General features: G+C 45.5%; 2 protein-coding genes and 1 pseudogene across 7 annotated transcripts in view; 1 reads left to right on the forward strand and 2 right to left on the reverse strand.

The window, feature by feature from the left end:
• Positions 1-4,471, forward strand: part of golga2 (golgin A2) — a gene marked incomplete at its 5' end in the record, with an annotated part of 36,598 nt that extends 32,127 nt beyond the window's left edge. For all 3 annotated transcript variants that reach the window (XM_083657815.1, XM_083657813.1, XM_083657814.1), the window contains 2 exons: positions 1,180-1,363; positions 1,651-4,471. In XM_083657815.1, the coding sequence (XP_083513941.1) occupies positions 1,180-1,363; positions 1,651-1,919 (453 nt within the window). In that variant the 3' untranslated portion in view covers positions 1,920-4,471. The remainder of the gene's footprint in view (positions 1-1,179; positions 1,364-1,650) is intronic.
• A 4,226-nt stretch (positions 4,472-8,697) lies between these two features.
• LOC310795350 (septin-8-A pseudogene) lies at positions 8,698-10,224 on the reverse strand (annotated as a pseudogene). The gene has a single exon. The product of its transcript is annotated as a septin-8-A pseudogene (transcript).
• Positions 10,225-19,763: 9,539 nt separating this feature from the next.
• The window catches only part of dnm1a (dynamin 1a), a gene marked incomplete at both ends in the record, with an annotated part of 104,575 nt that continues 97,743 nt past the window's right edge, over positions 19,764-26,595 (reverse strand). For 2 of the 3 annotated variants that reach the window (XM_083657818.1, XM_083657817.1), the window contains 5 exons: positions 19,764-19,794; positions 23,226-23,432; positions 24,400-24,641; positions 25,740-25,907; positions 26,348-26,362. In XM_083657818.1, the coding sequence (XP_083513944.1) occupies positions 19,764-19,794; positions 23,226-23,432; positions 24,400-24,641; positions 25,740-25,907; positions 26,348-26,362 (663 nt within the window). The remainder of the gene's footprint in view (positions 19,795-23,225; positions 23,433-24,399; positions 24,642-25,739; positions 25,908-26,347; positions 26,363-26,595) is intronic. The other variant, XM_083657816.1, reaches the window with a different exon arrangement.

The following is a 26,595-nucleotide window of genomic DNA, read 5'->3' on the forward strand; positions in this document are numbered from 1 at the left end:
TGTCTCAAATTCCAGATGCAGCCAGCACAATCCAGCAACCAGGATGCCACCTGGTGGTGTACCAGGGAACAGCAGGGCATTCACAACCCCACATCTGATCGGCTTGCAATTTGCCTGACAGCACTCCGTCAGTGCTGTGTGATTTTCAAAAATTAAAACACAGAGTCAAAATATGACTAAATGATGTCATTGGATGATCAGCAATTGGAAAATTGAGCTCTCAGTCGGACTTGAAATCCCATATTGGATTGGCTGATTTTATTTGGGTATCTAAAATGCTTTTACTTTACGAAGAAATTGATCACTTTTAGGACATAACTCACATTCTCAAGAATATTTTCCCAAACTCAGTGCGAGTTCTGGGTACTGAGGCATGTAAGTAGTCGTGTGACCGTGAGCTGTAAGATGGGTTTGATGTGATGGAGATGTAGGAGCAGAGGTACAGGGGGAGCTTACCAGTGATTGCTTTATAAATCAAGATGTACCAATGATGCAGTCGAGGATGGCCAGTTTCCCTTAGCATACAGTGTGCAATGATGGGGTGAGTGATCTATAAGCGGTAATAAATCTTAGTACTCCATGGTAGGCAGTGGCCAGCATAAGCTTCTGGCATACTCTTTGCGCCCAGCCAAGCGCATAGAGCGCGCGGCGATTATGACGTCATCGCACGGGGCGTGTCGGGGGGCGAGGCCTGAGCGCAGCGCGGCGCGTCCATGGAGATTTTTCTTTCAGCGCGTCGGGTTTTGCTGCCTGTGCCTGTGAGATCTCCATGGTAGGCTATCAGCGGATATCTGCTGTGATTGAGTCCTCACCGTCGTACAGTCGCCTTCAAAAGCATAATGTTCGATTATAACGAACTAGTTGTGTGGCTTAGCCTTCCCAAATGTTGAGGGTCGTTTTTTAGAATTTAATATATAGAATTGGGAACGTTACATTCAATTTAATTCAGACTGCCTGGCACTGATCGCCGCCATTTCTGGAGCACTCACTATGTTCTGTTTTGGCCCACGCAGAGTGCGTGCGCCCTCCGTGGAGCCCCGCCTCCAGCGCGTGCGCGAGGAGAAGGCCAGAAGCTATATGTAGCGAGATGGAGCAGGCATTCATATATATAGAACATCACCATAGTCTAACACCGATGACTGATCAGTTAGTCTGTGTCGTGGCCTCTGTGTGCATCAGGCTAAGCTGGCGGAGCTGCAGGACCTGGTGATGAGGCTGGTGGCAGAGAGGAACGACTGGTACAGCCGCTACACCGGGGCTGTGGCCAACGTTAACCCCGACCTGCTGCCCGTCGGCGAGGATCGCGTTTACCCAGAGCGTCGAGCACACACACATATGGAGTTCAATGCTGTCAATGGAGCAGGTAGGCAACAGCCTAGAGTGTGCGCCGTAGAGCTGCACACCAAACTAACCCAAAAACACAAGATATTTGAGTGTTTCAATCCCACCTTTCTGGATCCACGTGTGCACCCACAGGCGTAGGATCAAATCCTGCCAGAACGCCAAAATATATCCTCTTCTCTCTCGTTTGGAGGGGATAAATATGAATATGCTCCAATGGAGCATATTCATATTTATTTAGTGTTAATAGTTTGCTCCATAACATTTTCTCACTGCCCCGCTCTCTGCACTCTTGTTCCTCTGCCGCAGAGCCCATGGAGGTCATCCCCCTTTCGGAGCCCGCCCCAGGCCTGGACGCCCCCTTCTCCCAGTCCCTTTTGACTGGTCCATCCCAGACTGACCCCCAGCCCCTCGGCCCCAAGGAGGACGGCACGGCCCGGCAGATCATGCAGCTGCTCCAGGAGATCCAGAACCCCCAGGGGGCGCTGAGCTCGCCCCCATTCCTCAGCGAGAACCCCTGCATCCCCTTCTTCTACCGGCCTGACGAACAAGACGAAGTCAAGATCCTGGTGGTCTGAGAGTTTTGTGACATGGGGAGGGGTGTGTGTGTGTGTGTGTGCGCGTGTGTGTGTGCGCGTGTGTGTGTGTACGTGTACGTGCGTGTGTGAGTGAGGTCTTGGACTTGTCTTGAGGTGACTTGGATGATTATGAAACACCACGGTTTCCCCCTGTTTGTAGCTTATGGATCATATTCACAAACACTATCTCTAGAATATTGAACGCCCCCTGTCTATCTCATGTGTGTTTGTGTGTGTGCGTGTGCATGCACGAGAGAAAGGGTTTTCTATTCTCTTTTGTTGCTTTCATTTTTCCTTTTTCTTTTTCTTGACTGAAACTAAAACTTTTCCAACTTTAGATTCTATCTATGATGCTCTTTCTGGAGAGGAGATAATCAGTATTCCTACACGCAATCCCATCGTTCTCCTCAGCTCAATTTTCTAAATCCTCCCTCCTCTCCCCCCTCTAATACATAAGTGCAATAAAGGGGGTCCCGTTTTCTGTCCCCTAACTCGTACTTACAGAGCTGTCCGAGGATCGGCCAGAGTATCGCTGTGTAAAGTGCGTCCGAACAGGCTCTGGTCGTACTTCACGTTTATTCATATTTCTCTCCGTTTTACACGAATTCACTGTCCACATGCCAAAAAGAGAGCACGGAGAGCCAAAGTGAACGTCGCTGCCTGCCTCAGCACTGTACCAGAGATTAGTTTGACCAAGTGAAACTATTTTTACACGCATTTTACGAAATGTCTATGGAAAATAAAGTGCGGAAGAAAATCTCTGGTACAGTGCTGAAGCAGGAGGTGACGTTCCACTTTGCCTCTCTATAGAGTTTGAATGTATAAAATGAAATATTTACCTCTGTGTGTGTGTGTGTGTGAGACGAGGAAATGTGCAGAGGACTGCGAGCGGTGGCGGTCGGTCGCAGGGTGCAGAGAGAGCAGGACAGGAGGGCAAATCGTCCGCGTGGTAGGCCCAAGTAAGAGATGCATGGGTGAGACGCAGGTTGTGAAGGAGCTTAGTAAAGCTTAGCTTAGTAAACTGTTGTGTTTCTAAGGCGGGATCTAGCTAGTGACATGGATCAGGAAGGTTGGAAGCATGTGGGCAGGTGGGTACTGCCATTTACATTGTCTCTTTTTCTCTCCAAACACTGAAAATAAGTCCTATTGTGTCGTGTTAATTTATGCGCAGTTTGACGATGTCTCGTTTATCCGACATCCTGTAATTTACTTGAGAGAGGCGTTACCACGGAAACCAAAAGGTGGTTTCAGTTTGAGGGGATAGATGCAATCGGACGAGATGATAGAAGTCCATAAATGTTAATATATACAAAAAGACGTTGTTTTCTCCATTCTTGCCGCGACACTTCCTCCACCCGCAACTCTGGGTGTAATCTTGAACTCTTAAGAGCTATGCTGGGGGCTGCTTTTTAGGTTATTATATATAACAAAGTTCTCCTAGTTCATCTTCACCATCAGCAAGCTGGCGATTGCAATAAAGCTACAATAATGCACGCATGTTGTTACAGCAAGTTATGGTGTCGAGATCTTTTTCCACTACAATCGTAACTCATCAATGCTTCTTCTCTGCCGATAACTCTGTGCTCCAAGGCATTTGGCTGGCCTTGTCACAAACTCTACACATTCCCACTGTTCAACACGCATAACTCTAAACACTGTCTTCTTTTTCTCTGTCAGAGCCACATGTGCACCGAGTTCTGATTTCATCTCATGGGGTCTTGAAGCTTCTAAATGAATGGACAGACTTGGGAGCCACTTCACTTCCTGTTACGTTTTGCTTGTAGTTCTAACAGTACATGTCAAAAAGTTGAATGAATGCGCATCCTTTACAACTGGACTGTGTGTGTGTGTGTGTGTGTGTGTGTGTGTGTGAATGTGTGTGCGTGCGTGCCATAGGCCCTTCTCACGGGGGCCATTTTGTGTCGAAAAGGCAGGGTAAACACAGGTGCAAGCAAAACACAAATGAGGGCTTCAAACTTGGAATTTGGAAACCCTCATTAGTCTTTTGCATGCACCTGTGTCTACCCTGCCTTTTCGACACAAAACGGCCACCGTGAAAAGGGTCTATTGGGTTGCGTGTGTGTGTGCAATCCAAATTGTTTCCTCCTCAACTGAAGTTGCATCTGTTGGGCTTTTTTTGTAGAGTTCTATCGGATTATATGAATATGATTGCACTAAAATCTGTACAAAGCTTCTCATTAAACTCTGTCCCATCTAGCTGGTGGAACAGTGGCTTTTCTACCATTGAGCCTGTTGGCTAGTTGGAGGAGTTTTTCTGGGCGAAGGGGAACCCCATGAAGCCACGGGGGGAGGCTGAGGGTTCTAGCTGAAGCAAGGCTGACAAGTAAATGGAATTGAAAGTGTGTTGTTGGTGTGCGTGTGTTGGTGTGCACTCGGAGGACGAGTTAAGTTGTGTAAAGATGACTAGAAAGTGAACTTAACAGAGGTTTAAGAATGAACGCGTTACTCCCAGCGGTCTAGGACTGGTCCGATCAAAGTTTGAAAATGAACAAAAAAACCCCCCACCCCACCCCACCCCACCCACCCGTCCCTAGAGAATGAATGAAAAGTGAGCTGTTAAATGAGAACCACGTTTAAAAAAAAGGCCCCGATTTTTTGGGGCTAAGGTCCGTCGCCGTCTGTGGACCAGAACCAGAATTCAAAACTGACAACATCACTGGTGTCTGGCTTTGAGATGCTCACGTTCACACATTTTAATCAGAGATTCCTAAACCATTAGAATATTATAATTTCTTAATCAACATGTTAATTGGAGATTCCTAGACTATTAGAATATTATAACTTCTTAAACAGTAAACGGGCCTTCCCCCTTTTACAGCTAGTATCCCACAAGTATCAGAGTTCAGTTTTGCCATTTTCAGGTGGCGTCTAGCGGAGGCCTCAGTTTTTTTGAGAGCCCTTCCACGATGTACCAGGATATGAGGGTACCCCCTCGCTTTTGGAGATGTGTTTACCCACTTTTTTGGTTGAATTTCAATTTTGAGATTATTTTTATCGCGTTCATATCGAGGTTACTTACTAACCTTATCTGTTAAATTATTAAATCGTGATACAAAAATCAACTGGGGGGAGGGGAAACGGTTGTGCGCTGATTGTGGTATTTTTAAGAAGTGTATGAAAATTCGAAAAAATCTGGCTGAAGTTGTTGAAGGTTATGCGGACATGTGGAAGTGTATGTGCTCGGTCTGTGTTTACGGAGAAAGTAAGCAGCACCGAGTCTACCCTAGACCACGGCACTTTGGGCAGTAAGAGTTGTTTTCTGAATCAATGTACTCTACCATTCTAGATATTACAATTCCTTGCTTCTTAGCATTCTGTCACTTTTTTTTTGAAAACATGCCATGATTATTATTTTATTATTATGATTTTTTGGGGGGCTGGGGGGGGGGGGGGATGTTAGTGGTCAGACCGAGCGATGAAACCTTTCATAATGTTTTGGGTTTTGTGAAATAATATAAAGCGTAGATGAAATTATTTTCCACAGTTTCTAATTCACTGTTAAATACCCGATGTGATTGTGAAGCTTGTAAAAGAGGTGGTGTATATACTGTAACTGTGTAACATATTGTATATTCATTATGCTTGGTGTGTGGTGGGAGAGAGGCTATTCCGCTAGCTAGCGACTGTAAGTTTGCGTCCGTCTGTTCATACGGACACATGGGCGAAGTGGAGGTTTAGGGGTAATGCAGACTGGCTGTGATTTAATACAAAGATTGACTAAAAGATAAAAAAATATATTTATTTGGAATAAGTAAGTATTTCAACTAATCAGTGTCAATGTTGAAGTGACTGTTGGAGGGCAATGAAGGATCATTCAGAGAATCGACTGATAAGAGTGCTGCTTCTGACACGAACTTTCTCATGTGATTTTTCTTTTTCTTTTTTTGACTAAGACTTTTCTCCCCTTCTCCCGAATAAAAACTGATTGAGCAACTTAGTGTTTGTGGTGATATCGAACACTTAGGCCATGTTCACATTACAGGCAAACCCGATTTGCTGCTAAAGTCATTAATCATCATTATCTTGATTGGTTTCCCAAATCTGATTTGGGAGTGTGTCCGCACTGCCACAAATCTGATTTAAGCAAGTGTTCAAGTCGGATCTGTGTGTCCAGATACAACGAGCCAGCATACAATGTTTCTGGCAGTGTTTGCATGTCTGCTCTCTGCTCTTCAAGTCCCCGCCCCCTGCAAAAGACACTCTCAAATCTGATTTGGGTGATCAGCGCGTCCACACTGAAGTCACATCAGTCGAAAGCAGATTGGAAACTGCCTCCACATGTGGTTTGGGACAAGTGACACAAATCAGACTTGGAGCATCCAGACTCATAAAACCAATCTGCATAGAATCATTAATAGGTCATTGAAGTTCACAAATCAGATTTGGCCTCCTAGTCTGAACATGGCCTTAGACACCAGTATTGTCTGTCTGTAGGATGGGCAACCAACCCTGTCCTCACTCAGTGTGGCTCTCAAGTTGTTTTTGTTAAGGGGCCCTCTTTATCATCAAATTACCCATCCCTGGTCTATACGCTTGACTCTTTTTACTATTTGTACCAATGTTGTCATTGCATACATTTTATTAATTAAAATTGCAGGCACGCCTCTTAAAAAATGTAGTATTTTGCATAGTTATGCATAGTATTAGAATAATGCCTAATCATGTGCATATCATTACTCCTTTTAATACTAATTCCTGCATGTGTGAATAGCTCTTTGTCTTTGATGATTTCAACAATGGAAACTAGCAGATCAAATTTGCAACAAACTACCTTTCTGTTTATGTTGATCCAAAATGTCGCCTTTCAACCCCCTGGCCTGAACAGAGCCTGAGTAAGTTCCATGTTAACATTTACACATAACAAAAAATGTGGATTTGCACACACAAAAATAAGGGGGGGGGGGGGGGGGGGCTCACAAATGTCAGAACATTTAATGTATTCACACTTTTTGGGAGTGTATCTGTAAAGTACAGTGTGATTAAAGATGTTTCCTCAGAGTGGAGTTGCTCAAGTTCCTGTGCAACTCTTTTTAACAAAGAACGTTGTCATGTTGCTCTTTTCCATGTGGTTCTGAGAGAGGAGTCAGAGGACTGCCCTTACAAATAAACAAACCATTAAATAATAAATAAAAATACGCCGTGATATTATGACATCACTGTAGTGGCCAGGTCGGCCACCAGGCCTCATCACTGTGACATCATCAGTGATTTATGACATCATTGGTGATATATGACATCACTGGCCACCAGGCCGAGCCATCGAATGCAATAGAGCGTGATGGTGTAAATGTAGGGAAACAGTGGATGGATAAATCCAGAAGGAGGTGGTAATGCCATAAAAACCACAGAAGAAGAAGGCCGAGCCATCTAGAACTGTATGACATCATTGGCGATTTATGACCTGATCACTGTCTGTGATATATGACTGTAGCAGTAGTAACCTGGCCACTAGGCCAAGCCTTCGCATCATCAGCGACCTGGCCACTCGGCCCCCCAGTGGACACGTATGACATCATTGGCGACCCTGGTCACTTTCTTTCACCGACTGGGTCACTTTCTTATTTTTCTTTCTTTCTTTCAAATGAAGGATGGAAGATGCAAGAGAAAAATTAATAGCGAGTTAAGGGCCGAAGCAAACATTTATATGAAGGAAATAAAGAACTCTTTATAAGTCTTGAGAAAAAAGACAGACAGAAAGTGGCCAGGTTGCCGATGTCATGTACCTGGCAACTAGGGGCCGAGTGGCCAGGTCGCGCAGGTGGCGTGGCAGAATGCTGCCCTATTATAGTAGTATACGCTTGTAAGGTAATTGCTCGAGGGGCATAAATGGTGACATCATCACTGCCGGAACACCGCCCCTGGTGACATCATCACTGATGACAACACTCACTGATGTCATCTGTCACCATGCTGACCCTAAAGCTGCCTTCACATGATGTTCTTTTACTGCGAGGTAAGCATGCAGGTCAAAGTTGAAACAATTTGAACGTTGAGCGCAGCCCAGTGGCAAATCTGAGCGGTGCGCGACGCCAAGGCGTGACACACTGCCACATAGTTGGGACCGTTCTCCCCATAGGAAAACGACGGCACAGCGGGCGCAGAGCTGTTTGTTTCCATCATGTGTGTGGTGGGCGGGCTTTAATGTGGTAAGCAAAGTCCACCACACAATGTCAATGGAGTGGATGACATCACAATAGAGTGGATATCACACTCTGACTGACATCACAATGGAGAGGATGATGTCACACTCACACAAGTTCAGTAGTTTGTGGAGGTGGGGGAGTAAAATTCGCAATGAGTGGATGATGTCACAATGGAGTGGATGACATCACAATGGCGTGGATGATGTCACCACAAAAAGTGCATTTTGGAAATTCACATTATCTAATCAGACCTATTGCAAATTCACGCTTATTAATTTATTTTCCCCCTTCCCCTCTCTTTCTCTTCTCTCGGGTCATTCACAGCCAATGTGAGGTGTATAGCTTCATGAGACAGCCTATAGTTTCCTGGCTGGGCGGTCCAACACTGCTTATATAGGGAAAACGATCTCCATAGCCTACTAGCACCTGCAAATGCCGCGGCAACACACACTTTGCCCAGCAGGCCGCAGTCACGGACAGACGGTGATCCGTGGAGCTGAGCTTGTGTTGTAAAAATGTGAAGAGGAAACAACTATAGCGTACCCATTGTTTCCTCATTTCACCAGGAACCAGGAAGTGCAGGGACTTCTGGGTAAAAAGCCTACAAAAACACGTCATCCCTGCGGTACTCGTACATGCTTGTTGTGTTCCTCTGTTTGGTAGTATTGTGTTTCCTGCTGTGTTTCACTTTGCTGCTGTTGTCTGATATCCGAGCCGCCACACAGCATCATCACCATAGCCGAGAACGCACGTGAAAAGTTACCCGAGTTTTTCTTTTTTCCTTCTCTTTTCTCTGGACCCGTTCTGTTCTCTGGACCCGTTCTGTTCTCTGGGCCCGTTCTGTTTTCTGGGCCCGTTCTGTTTTCCGTACCTGATTTGATCTCGGCCTGGGAATCCCAGGACGAGGAACGTCTCCCTATCCCAGGCTGGGATAGGGAGCATTTCTCAGACGCCACCTTGTCGCTGTTGAAGGCGTTCATCTCCTTCTCCAGGTCTTCCCTCTTCTCCTCCACTTTCCTCTGCTCCTCCTTGTGCGTCCTCTCCAGCTGCTTATACTGGTCGTCCAGCTTTATCTCCTTCTTTTTCAGCTCCGTTTCTCTTTCCTTTATTTTGTTGATGAACGTCTGCTCCATCTCCTTTTCGTGACGCTTCAGTTCCTCAAGGAACTCTTTCCTCCTGGCGTCGTACATCTCCTGGAGACTGAACGGGTGGCTGTCAGAGCCTGTGTCTATGAAGCCCATCTCCTTTAGCTTGCAGCGTCTGTAGAGCTCGTAGTGGCGCATGTGGGTCTGCTCCCTCAGATCCTCCATGTTCACCCTGATCAGCATCTCGCGCAGCTTGACGAAGTCACAGTGGCTCTCGTTCTCGACTTGCACAGTGCCCCAGGGATACTGCCTGGCCCTCACTGTCCTGTTACCCACTTTGACCTTCTCCAGGCTTCCCACCACGGCGAAGGGCAGATGGGCGTTCATGGAGGCGTTCCTCTCAGTGACAGCTTCATCGTCTGTGGGAAACTGATAGATCTGGACCTTGTTACTCTGAAGCTCGGTCATAATCTGAGTTTTGAACTTTTGAAGCTCTGCGATTACGATCGTGTCCGCTTTGGCGATGATGGGGATTATGTTGACCTTGCTGTCCAGTTTCTTCATGGTGACGAGGTCGATGGATTTGAGCGAGTGCCCTGTGGGCGCAATGAAGTAGAGGCAGACGTGGATCCTGGTGTCGTGGTACTTAGACAGCGAGCGCTTGATCTTCAGCTCCTCCTGAAGATACTTTTCGAATTGAGTGTCCATGTAGTCGACGATGGGCTTGTAGCTATCCTCTTTGTTGATCTGGTCGCCAAAGCCCACGGTGTCCACGATGGTCAGTTTGAGGTGGACGTTGCTCTCCTGCAGGTCGTAGGTCTGTGGCTGCAGTAGGACAGCGTTCTTGTAGTGGCTGGCCTCTTCCTTCTCGAACTCGCACTCAAAGAGTGTGTTCATTAATGTCGACTTTCCGATACCGGTCTCCCCGACGCAGAGGATGTTGAAGCAGAAACCCTCTGTAACCGCCTTGCTGACCACCTGATCCGGCAGTTTGTCAAATCCAACATGGCCGCGCAAAGTCAGGTCGCGCTTCTCTTCTTTTGAGAATATGTCAACCCTGTCAGCCATGGCTATGGTGTTTGTGTGCGTTGAGCCGAGCAGACGCAGAAGGTAGCAGCCGTGACCTCACATAGAACTTGGTGATGTCTAGATCTCCAGTTGCCCGAGTTGCACCGGCCCTACTTATAACCCCTGCAGGGAAGGACTTATGACATCATTGATGATGTCACAATGATGTCTATTACTGTACATCATCAATGTTTGTCATAAATCACTGAGGGGTGCCTACTGAGTGGCGGAGAGGAGGGTTGGATTTTACAGAATGTAGGGAAACAGTGGATGGATAAATCCAGAAGGAGGTGGTAATGCATCATAAAGGATGCCAACTGCCATAAAAACACCACAGAAGAAGTCATAAATCACTGATGATATCACCTGGGGATGTCACCAGTGATGTCACTCGAGCAATAGGGTGGTGTTCTGAGCAGGCTCAGTTGAGGAATCATATCCTAATAATACCATAATTGGAGAGCTCTCTGTCTGATGGTTTGTTCATTTGGAGCTGCAAGGCGCACCAGCGCACCGTTGCTCGCGTGGATCTTCTTCTAATGGCTTTCCAGCAGACTGGATGAATATTAGACATTTCAGACTCGGGTGTCCGCCCCCTCCTCAATGTTCCTCCCTCCGGGCCGCCTCGCTCTCCTCTTCGACCGCCATGTGCCAGCGCGCCGACCGCTTCGAATCCCTCCTTATATCGCCCTACAGTGATAGTTTGTTTTTTAGGCCTTCACACTCACAGAGCCATTGTGACATCATCAGCACTCGATGATGATGTCATCACCGCCCTATTATCTTATAATAGAGCTCGTCACGTGACACCTCGGTTCCGGATGAGTATTTCCCCGTTCATATTCTGCAATGAGATTTTGCTTATAGCCATAATGTCATAACCACCCAAGGTAGACTTACCACCGTCGAGCTAGTTGTGAAACGATGGGATATGCTCCTGTATGCCACAAATCTGTATGATATCATATCATCCTTGTTCAATTTAACTTGCCTTGCCTTGCCAGGTCCATGCAATATGAACAGAAAACTTCTTCTGTGGTGTTTTATGGCAGTTCTTCTTCTGTGGTGTTTTATGGCAGTTGGCATCCTTTATGTTGCATTACCGCCTCCTGGATTTATCCATCCACTGTTTCCCTACATTCATTCCCTTCCTCTCTCTTCTCCTCTCTTGACTCTGCTCCTCCTTCTGTATCACTCTTTTATGGCAGTTGGCATCCTTCATGTTGCATTACCGCCTCCTTCTGGATTTATCCATCCACTATTTCCCTACCATGAACAAAAAACAAAGCTAGGCTAATAAGGGAGTGATGTCATCAGTGAGTGATATCATCATCAGTGACAGTGTCATCAGTGATGATGTCATCAGTGATGTCACTTGACCAATTGTGATGCCATCAGCGATGTGCAATGTTGACACAGTCATGTCAATAGTGACAGTGATGTCATAAATCAATAAATTGCTCAATGATAATCGCACTGGTTATAAACAGCAGCAGTACAGAGCTAATGATCCAAACACATTCTTGCGCACACTTGGGAACACTACAAGCTATGCATGGATGACAACAGAGGAGCATGTGATGAAGTTTAAGGAGGAGGGGTTTGGAGAGCACCCTACTAACCTTATACGTAGGAATGACAAGCTCCACAATGCACATAAGTGGGAGAATGGACATCGGCGGGAAATGGAGAAGATGAAAATGCGCCAGGAGGAGCAGGCCACTAACCTTCAAGCAGAGAGAGAGGAGTTCCATAAGGAGATGGAGACAACAGAGGAGCATGTGATGAAGTTTAAGGAGGAGGGGTTTGGAGAGCACCCTACTAACCTTATACGTAGGAATGACAAGCTCCACAATGCACATAAGTGGGAGAATGGACATCGGCGGGAAATGGAGAAGATGAAAATGCGCCAGGAGGAGCAGGCCACTAACCTTCAAGCAGAGAGAGAGGAGTTCCATAAGGAGATGGAGGAGTGGAAAGACATGCTCCAGAGTGCCCATGAGCCTGTGGACGCAGATCGACAGCAAAAGGAGAGCCCCCAGAAGGTTCTCGCTTTGGTTACTGAGAAGCTGACTAGCCTGACCCAGAAGGCCCATGAGCGGGGGGAGAACAGACATCGGCAGGAAATGGAGAAGATGAAAATGCGCCAGGAGGAGCAGGCCACTAACCTTCAAGCAGAGAGAGAGGAGTTCCATAAGGAGATGGAGGAGTGGAAAGACACGCTCCAGAGTGCCCATGACCCTGTGAACGCAGATCGACAGCAAAAGGAGAGCCCCCAGAAGGTTCTCGCTTTGGTTACTGAGAAGCTGACTAGCCTGACCCAGAAGGCCCATGAGCGGGAGAACAGACATCGGCAGGAAATGGAGAAGATGAAGAAGAGCCTGTGCTCACATCGGCACCAAGTCCAGAAGATGGAAAGTCAGCTGATGGCACTTCACAAAGAAAATGAAGAGCTGAAAGCGTGCCATGTAGAGGAGGCCTTGATCAACCGGAACCTCTCCATCGATCTCAAGGCAGAGAAGGAGAAGATTGAAGATGAGGCCCTCGAATCCATCAACAGAGAGGCTGGGGTGAGACGATCTGGGGAGAAAGATGGAGAACTCCCCGGTAAACCCAAAAAGGCTTGCATTTTTATCTGTTGCTTCAAGCCAAGGACCTCAGCACTCTGACACCTTATCAAGCTCTTTATTTACCTGTTAGGGGTAGGAGAGAAACACACCCCACCCCTCACACACACACACACACACACACACACACACACACACGCACACACACACACCTCCACATCATGCATTAAAACCGTTCATACACCAGGCTCTCTCAAAGGAGAAGAGCCTGGTTTCCATTACTGGCTACCAGATCCGGTAGATGTGTGTTACAGTGTTATCGTTCTCCCATAGAAATATGGTTTTATATGATGTTAGTTCATTTTGTTTTTGTGTATTAGCTACATAGGTAGATTTATTCACTATGATGCACTGTTTTCAGAGCAGAATTGTTTTTTGGAGCACAGAAAAGTTCCCTATCCACCGGCTCTGCCACGTCTGTTGGATCTGCAACGTCTGTTTCCGTTGTTTTACCGGATGACCAGATGCCAAGCTTTTGGCCCCAGACTAGACAGCAGGTTCTGTAGTTCCGACCAAGCGATGGTCAACTAGACATTTAGAATGTGCTAAAATCAGCACACCTATATAGTATAGTGCTCAAATGAACAAATGCTTCATCATCACTAAAATATGACTCTCCATCTCCACGAAATGAATAGTTTTGTTGTTAATTTTGGATGATGAGAAGTCCCAGTGAACTTTTTGGGCTCAATGGGCTGTCAAATGCTTAAGACTGAAAAACACTAAGCAAGCTGTGGATTTATATAGAGTTTATGAAGTATAACTGTTCAGCCTTGATGTTAGTAGTACTGTAGTAGTAAATGGTTTATTTTAGCCTAAAGCATAAAATGCATGTGGCAACAAGATGTTAGAAGTACATCTTACAAAGTTGGACAGATAAGATCTTTTTATTTTTGGGGATTTTTTTGTTTTGTTTAATTGATTCAAGTACTTTTTTTTTTTACAAGAAAGAAAAAGACAAAAAACCACAAACATACATTTACATAAAAGAAAAACCTGTACATACACACAGACACAACCATTCACTCAGAACCCCCCTCACCGCAGGACAGATAAGATCATCTAAAAATGCACATGTTAAAACATGGAATACAGAATTACAGCTAGAAGAAAAGACAGACATAATAAGATGGACTAACCGCATACAAAGTAACAAACCAGAACACAAAAGCAGAAAACAGAAAAACTATCCCACGAGTGTTTCGGGAAAGCGGAGGCTAGTCCTAGCGCATCACTGGCCGAGCCGTCTAGAACTGTCACACAATGTCATACAATGTCAACAGTGATGTCCAGTGAACCAATGATGTCACTGATGCACACACATTGTGACATCATCAGTGATGTCATAAATCACAGATGATGTCACAATGTTAATGAACTGATGTCAACTGATTATGTCACTCCATAGACATTGCGACAACATCAGTGTCAAGGATGTCATGAATCCTTCCCTGCTGAGTTTATAAATAGGAGCAGTACACAACATCCTTCACATGAGCACCATCCGACACGAAAAAGAGGAGGGAGAGCAGGTCACTGACCTTCAGGATGAGCTATTCTGCGGAGACAATAAGGACATCGGTAGATCCGTAAACGCACATCGGCAGGAAATTGAGAAGATGAACCGGCTCCATGAGGAGCAGGCCACAGAGAAAGAGGAGCTCCATAGGGAAATGAAAGAGTGGAAAGACAAGCTCCAGCACGCCTTGGTTACTGAGAGGCTGACTATCCTGACCCAGAGTGCCCATGACAGGGAGATGGCACAAAGGCAGGAGATGGAGAAGCTGAAGAAGAGCCTCTGCTTAGAGCAGCAAAAAGCCAAGGAGATGGAAAGTCGGATGGAGGCACTCCACAAAGAAAATGAAGAGATAAAAAAGCGCCATGGAGAGAGAGGCCTTGACCAACCAGAAGCTCCATTGATGTAGAGGAGGAAACTATTGAAGATGAGCCCCACAAATCCGTATTGGTGATATATGACATCACTATCTAGTAACGACCTGGCCACCAGGTTGAGCCGTCGAAAACTATGATCTCATCTGCGACCTGACCACTTTCTTTCTTTCGTGGGGACATAGACATGTACCCATGTATGACATCATCACCTGTTAGAGCCATTTCTAAGGACCTCCATCTATATCATTTTTAGTTTTAATCTTGTTTTGCAGCACCTGCTGGAGGATTTTGGTACTGCATGATGTAACGAGCACAGCGTCACCTGACCCACAAATCGGGAACCCCGAGGCAGGTGTGCGCAGGAAAGCGTTGGATTGTTGGTCTGTTTAATTTGGGGAAAGTTTGTTTTGTTAGTTTTGGTTTTTACGACGCAAAGCCAAGCCCAAGCAAGCTGTTTGCCTCACTTCACTCAATCAATCAATAGCCTACAGTAGGCTACTATGATAACGCTACTACAAGCCAAACCACCACACCTGGCCAATGCAATGACACGTACCATCGTGGACGAAGATCCTCAACCAGTGAGTAGCCCAAGCTGGGTAACACTTTACAATAACGTATACAAATACTGTAGTTACTAGTAAACTAATCATTAACTAATAGTTAATGAGTAGCTAAGGAATAATTTGTCATTAGTCAATCACTAGTTAATCATAGTTAATGATTAGTATCTAAGTTCCTGAGTAGAGTAGTTAATCAATACTTAATGATTACTAAATGTCAGCTTGTGAATATAGTAGTTAATCATTAGTTACTGATTAGTCGGTCAGTTCCATGATTAGAGTAGTTAATCGTTCATTAATGATTAATAAATGTCAGTGCGTGAATATATTAGTTAATCATTAGTTAATCATTAGTTAAGGTCACATTGTGAGTATAGTAGTTAATCATTAGTTCATGATTAGTTGTTAGTTCCTTAGTAGAGTAATTACTCATTAGTTAATGGTTAGTCAATGGTCAGTTTGTGAGTATATAGTTAATTGTTGGTTACTCATTACTTCATGATTACCTGTCCATTAGGTAGGCCTACTCTTTTTGTGTACCCTATTGTGAAGTGGTGCATCATACTCAGTAGTTTATGAATACTGAATTATTACTTAATTATTATCTGTCTATTAGTTAGTCTTTTTTGGTAGCCTACCCTATTGTAAAGTGGTGCATCATACTCAGTAGTTTATGAATACTGAATTATATGTCTATTAGTTAGTCTTTTTGTGTACCCTATTGTAAAGTGGTGCATCATACTCAGTAGTTTATGAGTACTGAATCATTCATTACCTGTCCATTTGTTACTCTTTTTGTGTACCCTAATAAATATATCCTTATCAAATGAACACTCGCTCCAGGTGAGATTTGAACCCTCAGCCCCAAGATCGTTACATTGTATGCCAGGGTCCCCCATCTGAATCGAGCTTTTGTGACGTGATGACAGGCATGGCTCCAGGATTTTTTCCAAGGGGGTGCTTGACCAATATGTGGGGGTGCTCAGTGACGTCACCCGAGCAATTGCAATCTTTTAGGGCAGCGTTTGCTATAGGGCGGTGTTCTGAGCATGCTCACCCGCGTGTAGCCTACTCAAAACCGCTTCTGACAGTTCCCACTACAATTAGCCTATTTCACATCCCACCCAAATCAGCCATTTTGTGTCTAAAAGGCAGGAAGTAAAACAAAGAAGAACCAGTGTGCTGTTCCTCCGCTGCAGGGAAACATACAATTTATATCAGTGCAGGGTGTGGATTTTTTTTTGTATATCGTGTTAGGCTACTTCCTGCATTTTAGACACAAAATGGCTGATTTTGGTAGGATGTGAAATAGACGTATAGGACCCCATTTACCCCTGGCATTAAAATGTGATCTATTATCTGGATAAGGAGGGAAAACGCACGTTAACGCAAGGTATAAATGGGGTGTAGGTGTCTCTATGCAGGACATTTTGCCATGATCACACACACACACATAGGCTACACACAGGGTGAAAGTAATACCAGCCCCCAAGTCGGTACACTGAAATGTTTAATGTGTTGACAAAGCACAGCGGTTGTGCAGGGTAAAGTACACACATTCACATTGTCCCTCTCTCCATCTCTCTGCTACACACACACACACACAGTCGGAGGGACAAAAAAAAAAAAAAAAGCAGGCTATAAAACCCGCCTCTCTCCCCTACACGCTTAAGTGTCAAACAGCCTGTCAACTCCCACATATATATCACTTTATTCTTTTGAGCCATTTTTAAATATCATTTCCTCATACACATACTGTATACTCATCATTTATCCATAATAATTTAATAATATTAAGTAAGTTCATACATTGTAGACTAAATTCTCCTAGACAGTACAAGTCCCATAAGATGTACCACACACATATACATAACACATTGAGATATGTCCAGAATAAAATATTTCCTCTTTAAATAATAATTCATTTAAGAATAATGCTTTCTTGTGTTTGTGTTGCAGTTGTGGATTCAAACGGGGTCGATGAAGTGTTGCAAGTTGGGTTTCAGGGGGTTTCCACATGGTCGGGGTAGAATGACGTAGATCGAGGCACAGAGCGAGATATGGTTGGCTTGGTTATAATTTGGGGGCGATGTTACAGTCACCGACAGAGGTCATGATACCACAAACTACACTGACCACAGAGCTCAGTGGCAGAAAAGCAGGGAAGGAGATGCAGGGGAAATGGGCGGAGCGTTCAGGTAGATTGTATGCATAGACTATCTTTGTTTGGTGTTCTCACTCACCACTGAGAAAGGAGGAAAGAAAAGACAGAAAATAAAAGAGAATGGCAAAATCATAAACCATTGTAAAATCTTCAAGTTCCTGTATCCTGTCACTGCACGTCTTGGCGTGTGTTATCCCATCTAAGTTCAGATAGATAGTTACCTAAGAATTCCTGACCAGTCCAAATATTATATAATATAAATATTATAATAACTAAAGTAACAGTAACTTCCCTGTCAAACCCATGAGGATTATCAGTGTCTTTGGGAACCTTATATCAACCCTCTGAATAAAGGACGCTATCTTAACAGTCTTGGAGTGCAACTCCAGCCTCACCGTCTCCTCCTCTCAAGCTAAGCATTTATTTTGGAATCTGGTGTGATTGATGGACAGCTGTCATTCAGACGTCCCAGTAAGAACATATTGCACTTTCTATTTAAATCCCGCCTATCTAAAGGTAATACAGCTTCTTTATTGGCTGAGGAAGTAGGTTGTGGAAAGGTTGAAGAGGAGAGGGGCGGTGATGGAGAAAAGTGGCCACCGGAGTCACAAATTAACTTGGGAAACCGTTTTCGTCGTAACACCGTTGCACCAGAATTGCATAGGTCTTGTGGAAGCAGCAGAGACAACAACAACAACAACTATTGTTTTCATTGTGTGGAGTGGCTGCAAAAACACAGTATGGGATTGCAGTTAGCTGAGCAATTATTTTGCTGTCCATTCATATACAATTAAACGAGACAAGTCATTACAACACACAGTTAAATTCAAGAGGGGCGTCGAGGCCGTCTGGGCAAACACTCAGAAGGCTCGACAAGACGACCGCTCCTCCCATCCTATACTGCGAGGGGAGAAAGGGGAGGATAAGGGGGGGGGGGGGGGAGGAAGGGAGGCGTCTTCTCATTGGATCTTCTCTCCCGCAACATTTCGTTCACGCTCTCTCCTCCCTCGCGTGGAGTTGAGTTGAGTTGGTGAGTTGAGTGAGCGATGGAGTCTGTTCCACAGTTTATGGGCTGGCGTGGGCAAAGCAAGGACAACTTTGTTTTAGAAAACGCTTATGGAAAAGGAGAAATAAGAGACAGGAGATGAAGCAAGGCCAAAGATGAGAGAGAGGAAGAGCCAAAATCATAACGGAGAGGAGACACCAGTTTGATACATTGCATGGATTCATCACATCCACACATAGCTTGGAATAGCTGGTTAAGAACTGTTCGGTAAATAGCACAACGTATTGTGACTAAAATATTGAGTTGTGTGCAGCACTTGTGTTTTTTTCCCCCTCTTTGGATGTTCAGTAGTCAAAAGGCTGTTGTCCCTCCATGCTGGACAAGTGTGTCAATGTGTGTCCTCGCCTGCGTTTTTGGGGGGACCGCCGTTATAGATCCTAATATAATACAGTAACCGTGTAAGAAATAATCCAAAAAGAACACAAGAGCATTTAAAAGATGCAGTTATCTCATATTGTCCAATCCAGCTTGGCTATAGGTAACGCATCACCCTTAAAGAGGCTGAACCCAGGATAGGTAGGGAAATCAACCAACACCACCACGTTATCAAAGAAAAGTATCACAAAACAAAATGTCAATGACAGAGAAAATAAAGTAACTCAGCAGCCAGGAATAAATACCCATTTGAACTGTAACGTGAAATATAATACCTCAGCAAAGTATACCATGACCCTTTTATTCATGCTAAAAATATGCAAATGCATACCCGCTTAAGTTTGACAGTAAGCAGATACATTTTTGCATGTGATTGCGTGTGTGTGTGTGTGTGTGTGTGTGTGTGTGTGTGCTTGCGTGCGTGCGTGTGTGTCTCTGTGTGCTCGTACACGCACACAGTCATGTTTCTTATCAATCATCATTGCATATTCTGGATTCTCTATATAGTTCATGTATATTCAGAGGGTACACTACGTGTGTACATTAATCATGCGTGTGTGTGTGTGTGTGTGTGTGTGTGTGTGTGTGTGTGTGTGAGAGTGTATTTTGAATCTGTGTGTGAAGTGGAGGTGTCGGGGGTGGGTGGATGAGAGGTGAGAGAGAGGGAGAGACGTGGCTTGTAGTAGGGGACCATTTAGGACCAGGAGGAGGGAGTCAGCTCAGGTCCGGTGGGGGGCAGAGAACGATAGGTACAGTAGGTGGCGCTGTTGTCCATGGCCTCTCATCCGGAGAGTTGGGACTTGGGTGGGAGGGATGGAGGGAGGTCAGAGGTCAGAGGTCTAGTGGGTTGGAGAAGGCGGGGGTCTCCGACTGCCATGGAGAGACACACAGATACAAAGAGAGGATGGGGACAGGTTAGGATCAGTGTGTTGAAGGGGGGGGGGGGGGGCTTCGATCTTAGGCTGTATATACTTACACATTGTTATTTAGGGACACCCATATGTACAGTAGACGTGTGTAAATGCATGCATGTGCACACACACACTTTGAAATATATACGTACACTCACAGACAAACCATATCATGAGACAACACATTGAAGAAGGCCAGTACGAAACACCACCAACACCACAAAGACATATCTCTTGGGCTCATTTAGCATGAGCACAATGACAACTGACATGTTTCTCTAATTACAGCGCCATGCAGATTATCACTTTATTGGTTGAGCTGTGTCAGTGTCACTCACACGCTGTTGCTATACATGTCAGTGTCATTACATCATGGTGTGTTATGGTCAAAACAACAACTAGCGATAGCATTTGAGGAGAAATGCCTTCAAAAGCATCAAACCATAAAAGCAGGATATCGTTGAGGCCACACTGACTGATCGTGTGTACACACATGTATCATAATTACGATGACGGACAACAGCAGACACTCGGAGACGAAGTTAGGGATGGGTGGGATGTCATTAACCGGACTCTGCCAGATGGGGGCGGTGTTGTTTTCACGACACCACACGGGGAGGTGCGTGTATTGTTGTCAAAACAATTAGAGAAGCAAAGTGAACGTCACTTCCTGCTTCAGCACTGTACCAGAGATTTGCATCCGTCATTTATTTTCCCATAGACATTTCGTAAAATGCTTATAAAAAGTTTTACTTCGTCGAACCAAACGGTTCAGCTAACGCTATAATCGGGAGAGACCATAGAACATTTCACTGGGACCAAAACTAAAAAAAACAACATCGAAAAAATATTTTCTTCAACCCCGAATTTTTTTACGTTTTGGTCCGAGTGAAATGTTATGTGATCTCTCCTGTTTCTAAATATATCTGTACCGTTTGGTTTGAACCAGTAAAACTCTTTTTAGAAGCATTTTACAAAATGTCTATGGGAAAATAAATGGCGGATGAAAATCTCTGGTACAGTTGCTGAAGGAGGAAGTGACGTTCCACTTTGGCTCTCTATACCGCCCCCATCTGGCTGAGTCAGGTTAGGATGTCATGGCATAATATACAATACAACACCGACACGAAACCCACAATAACGTTTGAGCTTTGGACTTGGAAATTTGGGTCTGACTCGCAGTCTGCGGTCTGTCCACGCTGCTGGCTGCTGTAGTGTGTGTGTGTGTGTGTGTGTGTGTGTGTGTGTGTGTGTGTGTGTGTTAACTGAATAACCCTGCTCTTTAAATTTATCTTTCTTCCTTACTTTATTACCATTAGCCTGGATCAAAATCAGCTCACACGGTGACGCAAACACACACACACCGTCTGAAGTGTGTGAGTGTGTTTGCCCATGCAAAGCTCTATAAGGCAGTGCTCTGAGAAGAGAAAAGAAAGTGTGAGAGGGAGGGATAGACATGCGGTGGATGGACCTAAAGCTGTGTTCACACCGAGATATTTATTTTTCTCTCTGTCGCTCGATTCAACCCTTTGGAATCGCTCTGTCGTTGTGTTTAAATCGCTCGTCAACAGGCACAAGAATTGACGGACATCTGGGGGCTATAACGTTACGCAATGTCATGATGTTTGTCCACTACGAGCCACCGTAGTTGTTTACAAGCTAAGCCTATCAGCGTGCTCCTAACGCGAGCTCTATACCGGTAGTACAGACTTCACTTGTCAGCTGTCAGCCTGTCAATCAGCTGTCAATGTGGTTTGTTGCCACACAATAAACCAGCGGTTTGTTCCAAGCCAGTGTGATCCTTGACTCACTCTCACACGGCAGCCAATCAGCGTTGAACAGCGAGCGACTGATGCCAGCGAAATTTCGCTCCAGTTGGGATATTTCATCTGGGGCGACGAGCGAATTTTCGCCCTATCGCTCTGCCTCTGTCGCTCGGACGCCCAGCGACTTTTCTCCCAGGCGAATATACGCTCAATCGCTCGTTTGCATTGACTTTGTATGTAAACTCGATGCCAGCGGAAAACTTGAATAGGTCGGTGTGAACGCACCTAAGAGGAAGAGGAAGGAGGAGGGTGGTGGTGGTGGTGATGACGATGGTGAGTAGCACCAAACGTACCAGCAGAAACGCTTAGTCCTCATTGGTCAGTGATAGTGATTCTGTAAGAGGAACCATAGTCATACGTCGGATAGAGGCGTGGTGAGGAAGAGAGGGATGAGGGGGGGCAAGAGGAGGTGAGGAAGAGAGGGATGAGGGGGGGCAAGAGGAGGTGAGGAAGAGAGGGATGAGGGGGGCAAGAGGAGGTGAGGAAGAGAGGGATGAGGGGGGGCAAGAGGAGGTGAGGAAGAGAGGGATGAGCGGGGGGCAAGAGGAGGTGAGGAAGAGAGGGATGAGGGGGGGGGCAAGAGGAGAGGAGTGCAAACAAGACAGGTCACAGTGCAGGAAGCGACCCAACGTCACAAGGGCTCGGCTCTCACATCTGGACCAATCAGAATACAGGAACGTTGTTGTTGTTTCGGAGAGGGAAAAACATGACAATATCCAATTCATATCTTTTAAGTGTGACGTTAATATTTTTGGAGGGTGCGTTTTGTGCGCGAGAGCCTCGCCGAGCGACGTGCGTGTCTCCTACAGTAAAATGAAAAAAAAAGCAAGCTGCTACCCTGACCCCCATGACGCTGGACAGGGAATCAGCCCAGGTAACAAACGTTTAAGCTAGCTCACAACCACAGGCAAACACAAGGCAAAGGTTACTGGTGCAAAGGCAGATAAATGGAGCCCAGAAAGGCCTCTTCTTCTCCCTCATTTGAGTCAGCTCTACTGTGAAGGGCTTAGGGTTTGCGTTAGTGATGCTTGTTGAAAGTGTGTTATAAAGTTAGTAGTGGTGGCAGAAAGTGGATGTCTGTGACGGTTTATTGCCTTATAGTCTTGTTATTTATTTACTGAGCCCAACGAGTCAAAGTGACCGCTTGGGGGGGAGCAGCGATGCTTTGCTCAAAAATAATGCTTGACTTGAGAAATGACATCCAATAAATCCACTGATAATTCATAATATAGCATGATTCATGCTTCCATCTATGTAGGGGTCTCTATCAATCTACTCCTCTATTTATTGATCTATCTATCCTCTGGAGGCTCTCCTCTTTCATTTACCTCTTTCATCCCCTCATCCTTTCATCCCCTCATCCGCGTGTCTTCACATCCCCCTTAGCAACAGAGAGCATTCAGCACTTCATAACAACGTTTGAGTTTATCTCTGGTCAAAAAACCTGATTTGTTTTTTTTTGCTCGTGTCACTGTAAAAACCTATTTCAATTGTACATTGGTGTCACATTGGTGGGATTTGTTGTTTGAAGTTTGGAGTGCCCTCGTGCGTGTTCGCCTCTTACCTGGGCACGCTGGGGGGTGCGCGGTTGGGCCGGGAGGGCACAGTGGGCGGGGCCCCGGCGTAGGGGTCCGGGGAAGCCCCCGGGCGAGACGGGACCGGGGGTCCCCCGGCCGGAGGAGGGCCGGGCGGCGGCCCGCGAGAGACCGGGCGGGCGGGGGGACCCGGCGGAGGGGCCCTTCGGTTTGGAGTCGGACTGGTGGCAGGAGACCTGGAGGGCGGCAGCGGATATCAAGTCACGTTCATTTACAGAACCACTACTTGGCTACTCGGCTCAATTTTGAACTAAACCGCCCATGCCCATACAAGGGCGTGCGGCTCAATTCTGAACTAAACCGCCTACCCGCAGACACGGCCAATTGTGTCTGTAGAGCCGTTTTCCCACATGCGTACCGGAAAATTACCTGTAAGTCAATATCGGACATTTCCCTTCACACTTCGGCTCGCGCATATGGGAATCTAGCAGCGAATTTGCCTGTATGTTGGGGGGCGGGGCGGCACTGCAGAGCGGGTGGGGAGTGACGTGTCGGCAAAACTCCGAATGGTGAAATAAGTTTGCTTGTTTATCCGTTCACCTGCATCGCGTTGAAGCACTTTTTACAGACTGGCTTCGTTTGATGTGTCCGGGCTTGCCTTCGCTGTCGGCAACGTAAGCAAAATACTTCCACATTTCGCTTCGTGCATCTGCTTCGTCTGTGTCCCTGTCGGGCTGTGACTGAAGGAGGAGGAGGACTGTGGCCACAGAGAGCGAGCAGGCAGGAGAGAGGGGAAAATCAGCACGCCCACACATTATTATCACAAGATCATTTCGCCAGTTTGCTTTAATGTGCGCGAATGATTAGATTATGCCCGCTGGAACATTAAGCAACGCCCACTGATAGCGGAAAATGACTGGACCCCTTTCTCACCTGTCTGTCTATCGCGGCATACCGCTCTTCTGACTGGCTCAAAACTGGTGAAATGGCCGCGACGACGGGGTCGCGCTTATACCGGCATGGCGCCTTTCCCACATGCAGGCATTAGACCACGTTCCGGTCATTTTGCGGTACAAAGCGCATGTGGGAAAAGGGCTTAGGAAAGACCAAGCCGGGAAGTAGACTTTTCCACACTTCCCAGGCCTGCGTAGGAACCCTGCGCATGCTTTTCCTCTACCTGCCCGTGCGTCCCTCCATCCTCACCTCCCACCGGAGCCGCTCCGCTGCACCTGCAGCCAGGAGTCGTCCACGGGCGGCGGCATGGCCGTGGTGATGGTGGTGGTGCTGATGTCGCCGATGATGCTGAGCGCCTCGCGCAGGGCGTGGTACATCCGCAGCATCTCGTCGCGGTGCTGAGCCTGCTCCTGGGACTCCTCCATCAGCGTGTTCTGGTCTCCACACGAGTACAGCTGGGCCAGCAGCTCTGCGTTGATGAAGTCCTTAGTCTGCAGAGAGAGAGAGAGAGAGGGAGAGAGAAAATCAACTATGTACTGTATATTGCTGGGTTTCTTAAACATTTTCAGCCAGACATCCAAACTGACAAAATTTTGCCTTCCCATGTCTCATTTCAACTACACAGGTTTTCACAGAATTGTGTTGCGAGGGAACAGTTTGAAACCTAGCTTAATTCCTGTCAGCTATTTAAAAAAGCCTTAAAAAGTAAAATAATTCAGGATTATAATTTACAGTAAATTCTGTCTTTCTTTCTATTCTTTATTTTGCTGCAGATATTCTGGGTTTTTCTAATGGATTATACAGGATAGGCAAAAAATAAGCCTTGGCTTCAGCCTATTCCTTTTTTCGGTCATTGATTGTATACATTGTATTTGTGTGAAATGGTTTGATATGTACATGTATGATGATGTTCTCTTGCTGTATAGACGGTTTTCACCAGAGCGCAACCCCACAGCACTTCCTTTTTCTCAGCATTCGGCAAACTGCAGAAATATTCACTCGACATCGTTACTTTTGTTTTCGCCGCTCAGCTGTATAGACGGTTTTCACCGAATGGTCAGTCCTGCACTTGAATGTTTTTTTTTCTTTTATGTCCATAGCAAACACTGCGACAGGAAGTGAGCGGGGGTTCAATTTAGAATGTTTTTGTTGTCAAGTTAAAACCGTCTATATTCACACAAATTGTTACATTTTGTTTGTGGTTCATTATAACCTATGACCGAAAATAAACCATTCAATCATTCATTCATTCATTCATTCATTCATTCATTCATTCATTGTATGAGCAGATATTGCAACAGGACGTACGCTAGGGGCAATTTAGAATGTTTATGTAGTTAAGTTAACACCATCTATAGTCTGGCCTGTGATCCATTTCCCATCCCAATAGAAGCACTAATGTTGACGATAGACTGACGACTCACATTGTTGATCATGAGATGCATGATGGTCTATGTTTATGATAGACTGATGACTCACATTGTTGATCATGAGATGCATGATGGTCTATGTTTATGATAGACTGACGACTCACATTGTTGATCATGAGATGCATGATGGTCTGTGTTTATGATAGACTGACGACTCACATTGTTGATCATGAGATGCATGATGGTCTTGGGCATCAGGTCGCGGACGGTCTTGTTGACGATGGCCATGTAGGAGTCGACCAGGTTGCGAATCGTCTCGACCTGCCGCTCCAGTTGAGGGTCCATGCTGTGCGTGAAGTCTGAGCCGTTCTCATCCCCACCGTCACTCTAGTCAAGTCAAGTTTATTTATATAGCCCTAATTCACAAGCATGTCTCAGAGGGCTTCACAGAAAGTATGTCTAGCTAATTCTAGCTGACACAACAGTAACAAGAATATACAGAATAAAGATAACATTTGAACAATTGATAATATAGAAAATATAGGAATGAGGGGAGAGCAGAGGAGAGCGCAGGAGAAGGGAGAATAGCAGGGGGAATGTGAGAGAGTGATGGGGTGGGGAGGGAATGGGAGATGCTGGAGGGTATAGGAGGTGGGGAAGGAGCAAGAGGACCTTCTTGGACCTTCACCCCTCATATCACTCTGTGATATGAGGGGTGATAGGAGGAACACGGAAGAGAGAGAAGACAGATAGATAGATAGATAGATAGATAGATAGATAGTGAAGTGCTCCTTAAAAGACAAAGATGATGAGAAGGCATAACATACCTTGCCTTCCTTCTCCTGAAAGGTTCCAACGCGATGGAAGATTGTGAGGAGATAGAAATCATGAGAGAGACATTAACATAAAACAACAACCAAACATTAAAAATAGACTCCAAGTAGACATCACTATGATAGTACAGTATGAACTGATGGACAAACATACACACACACCATATTGTATCATATTATATTATATTATATTATATTATATTATATTATATTATATTATATTATATGAATTTCCCATGCAC

This window comes from Poromitra crassiceps (genome assembly GCF_964638095.1).
Source record: "Poromitra crassiceps genome assembly, chromosome: 21".
NCBI classification, from domain to species: Eukaryota; Metazoa; Chordata; class Actinopteri; order Beryciformes; family Melamphaidae; genus Poromitra; species Poromitra crassiceps.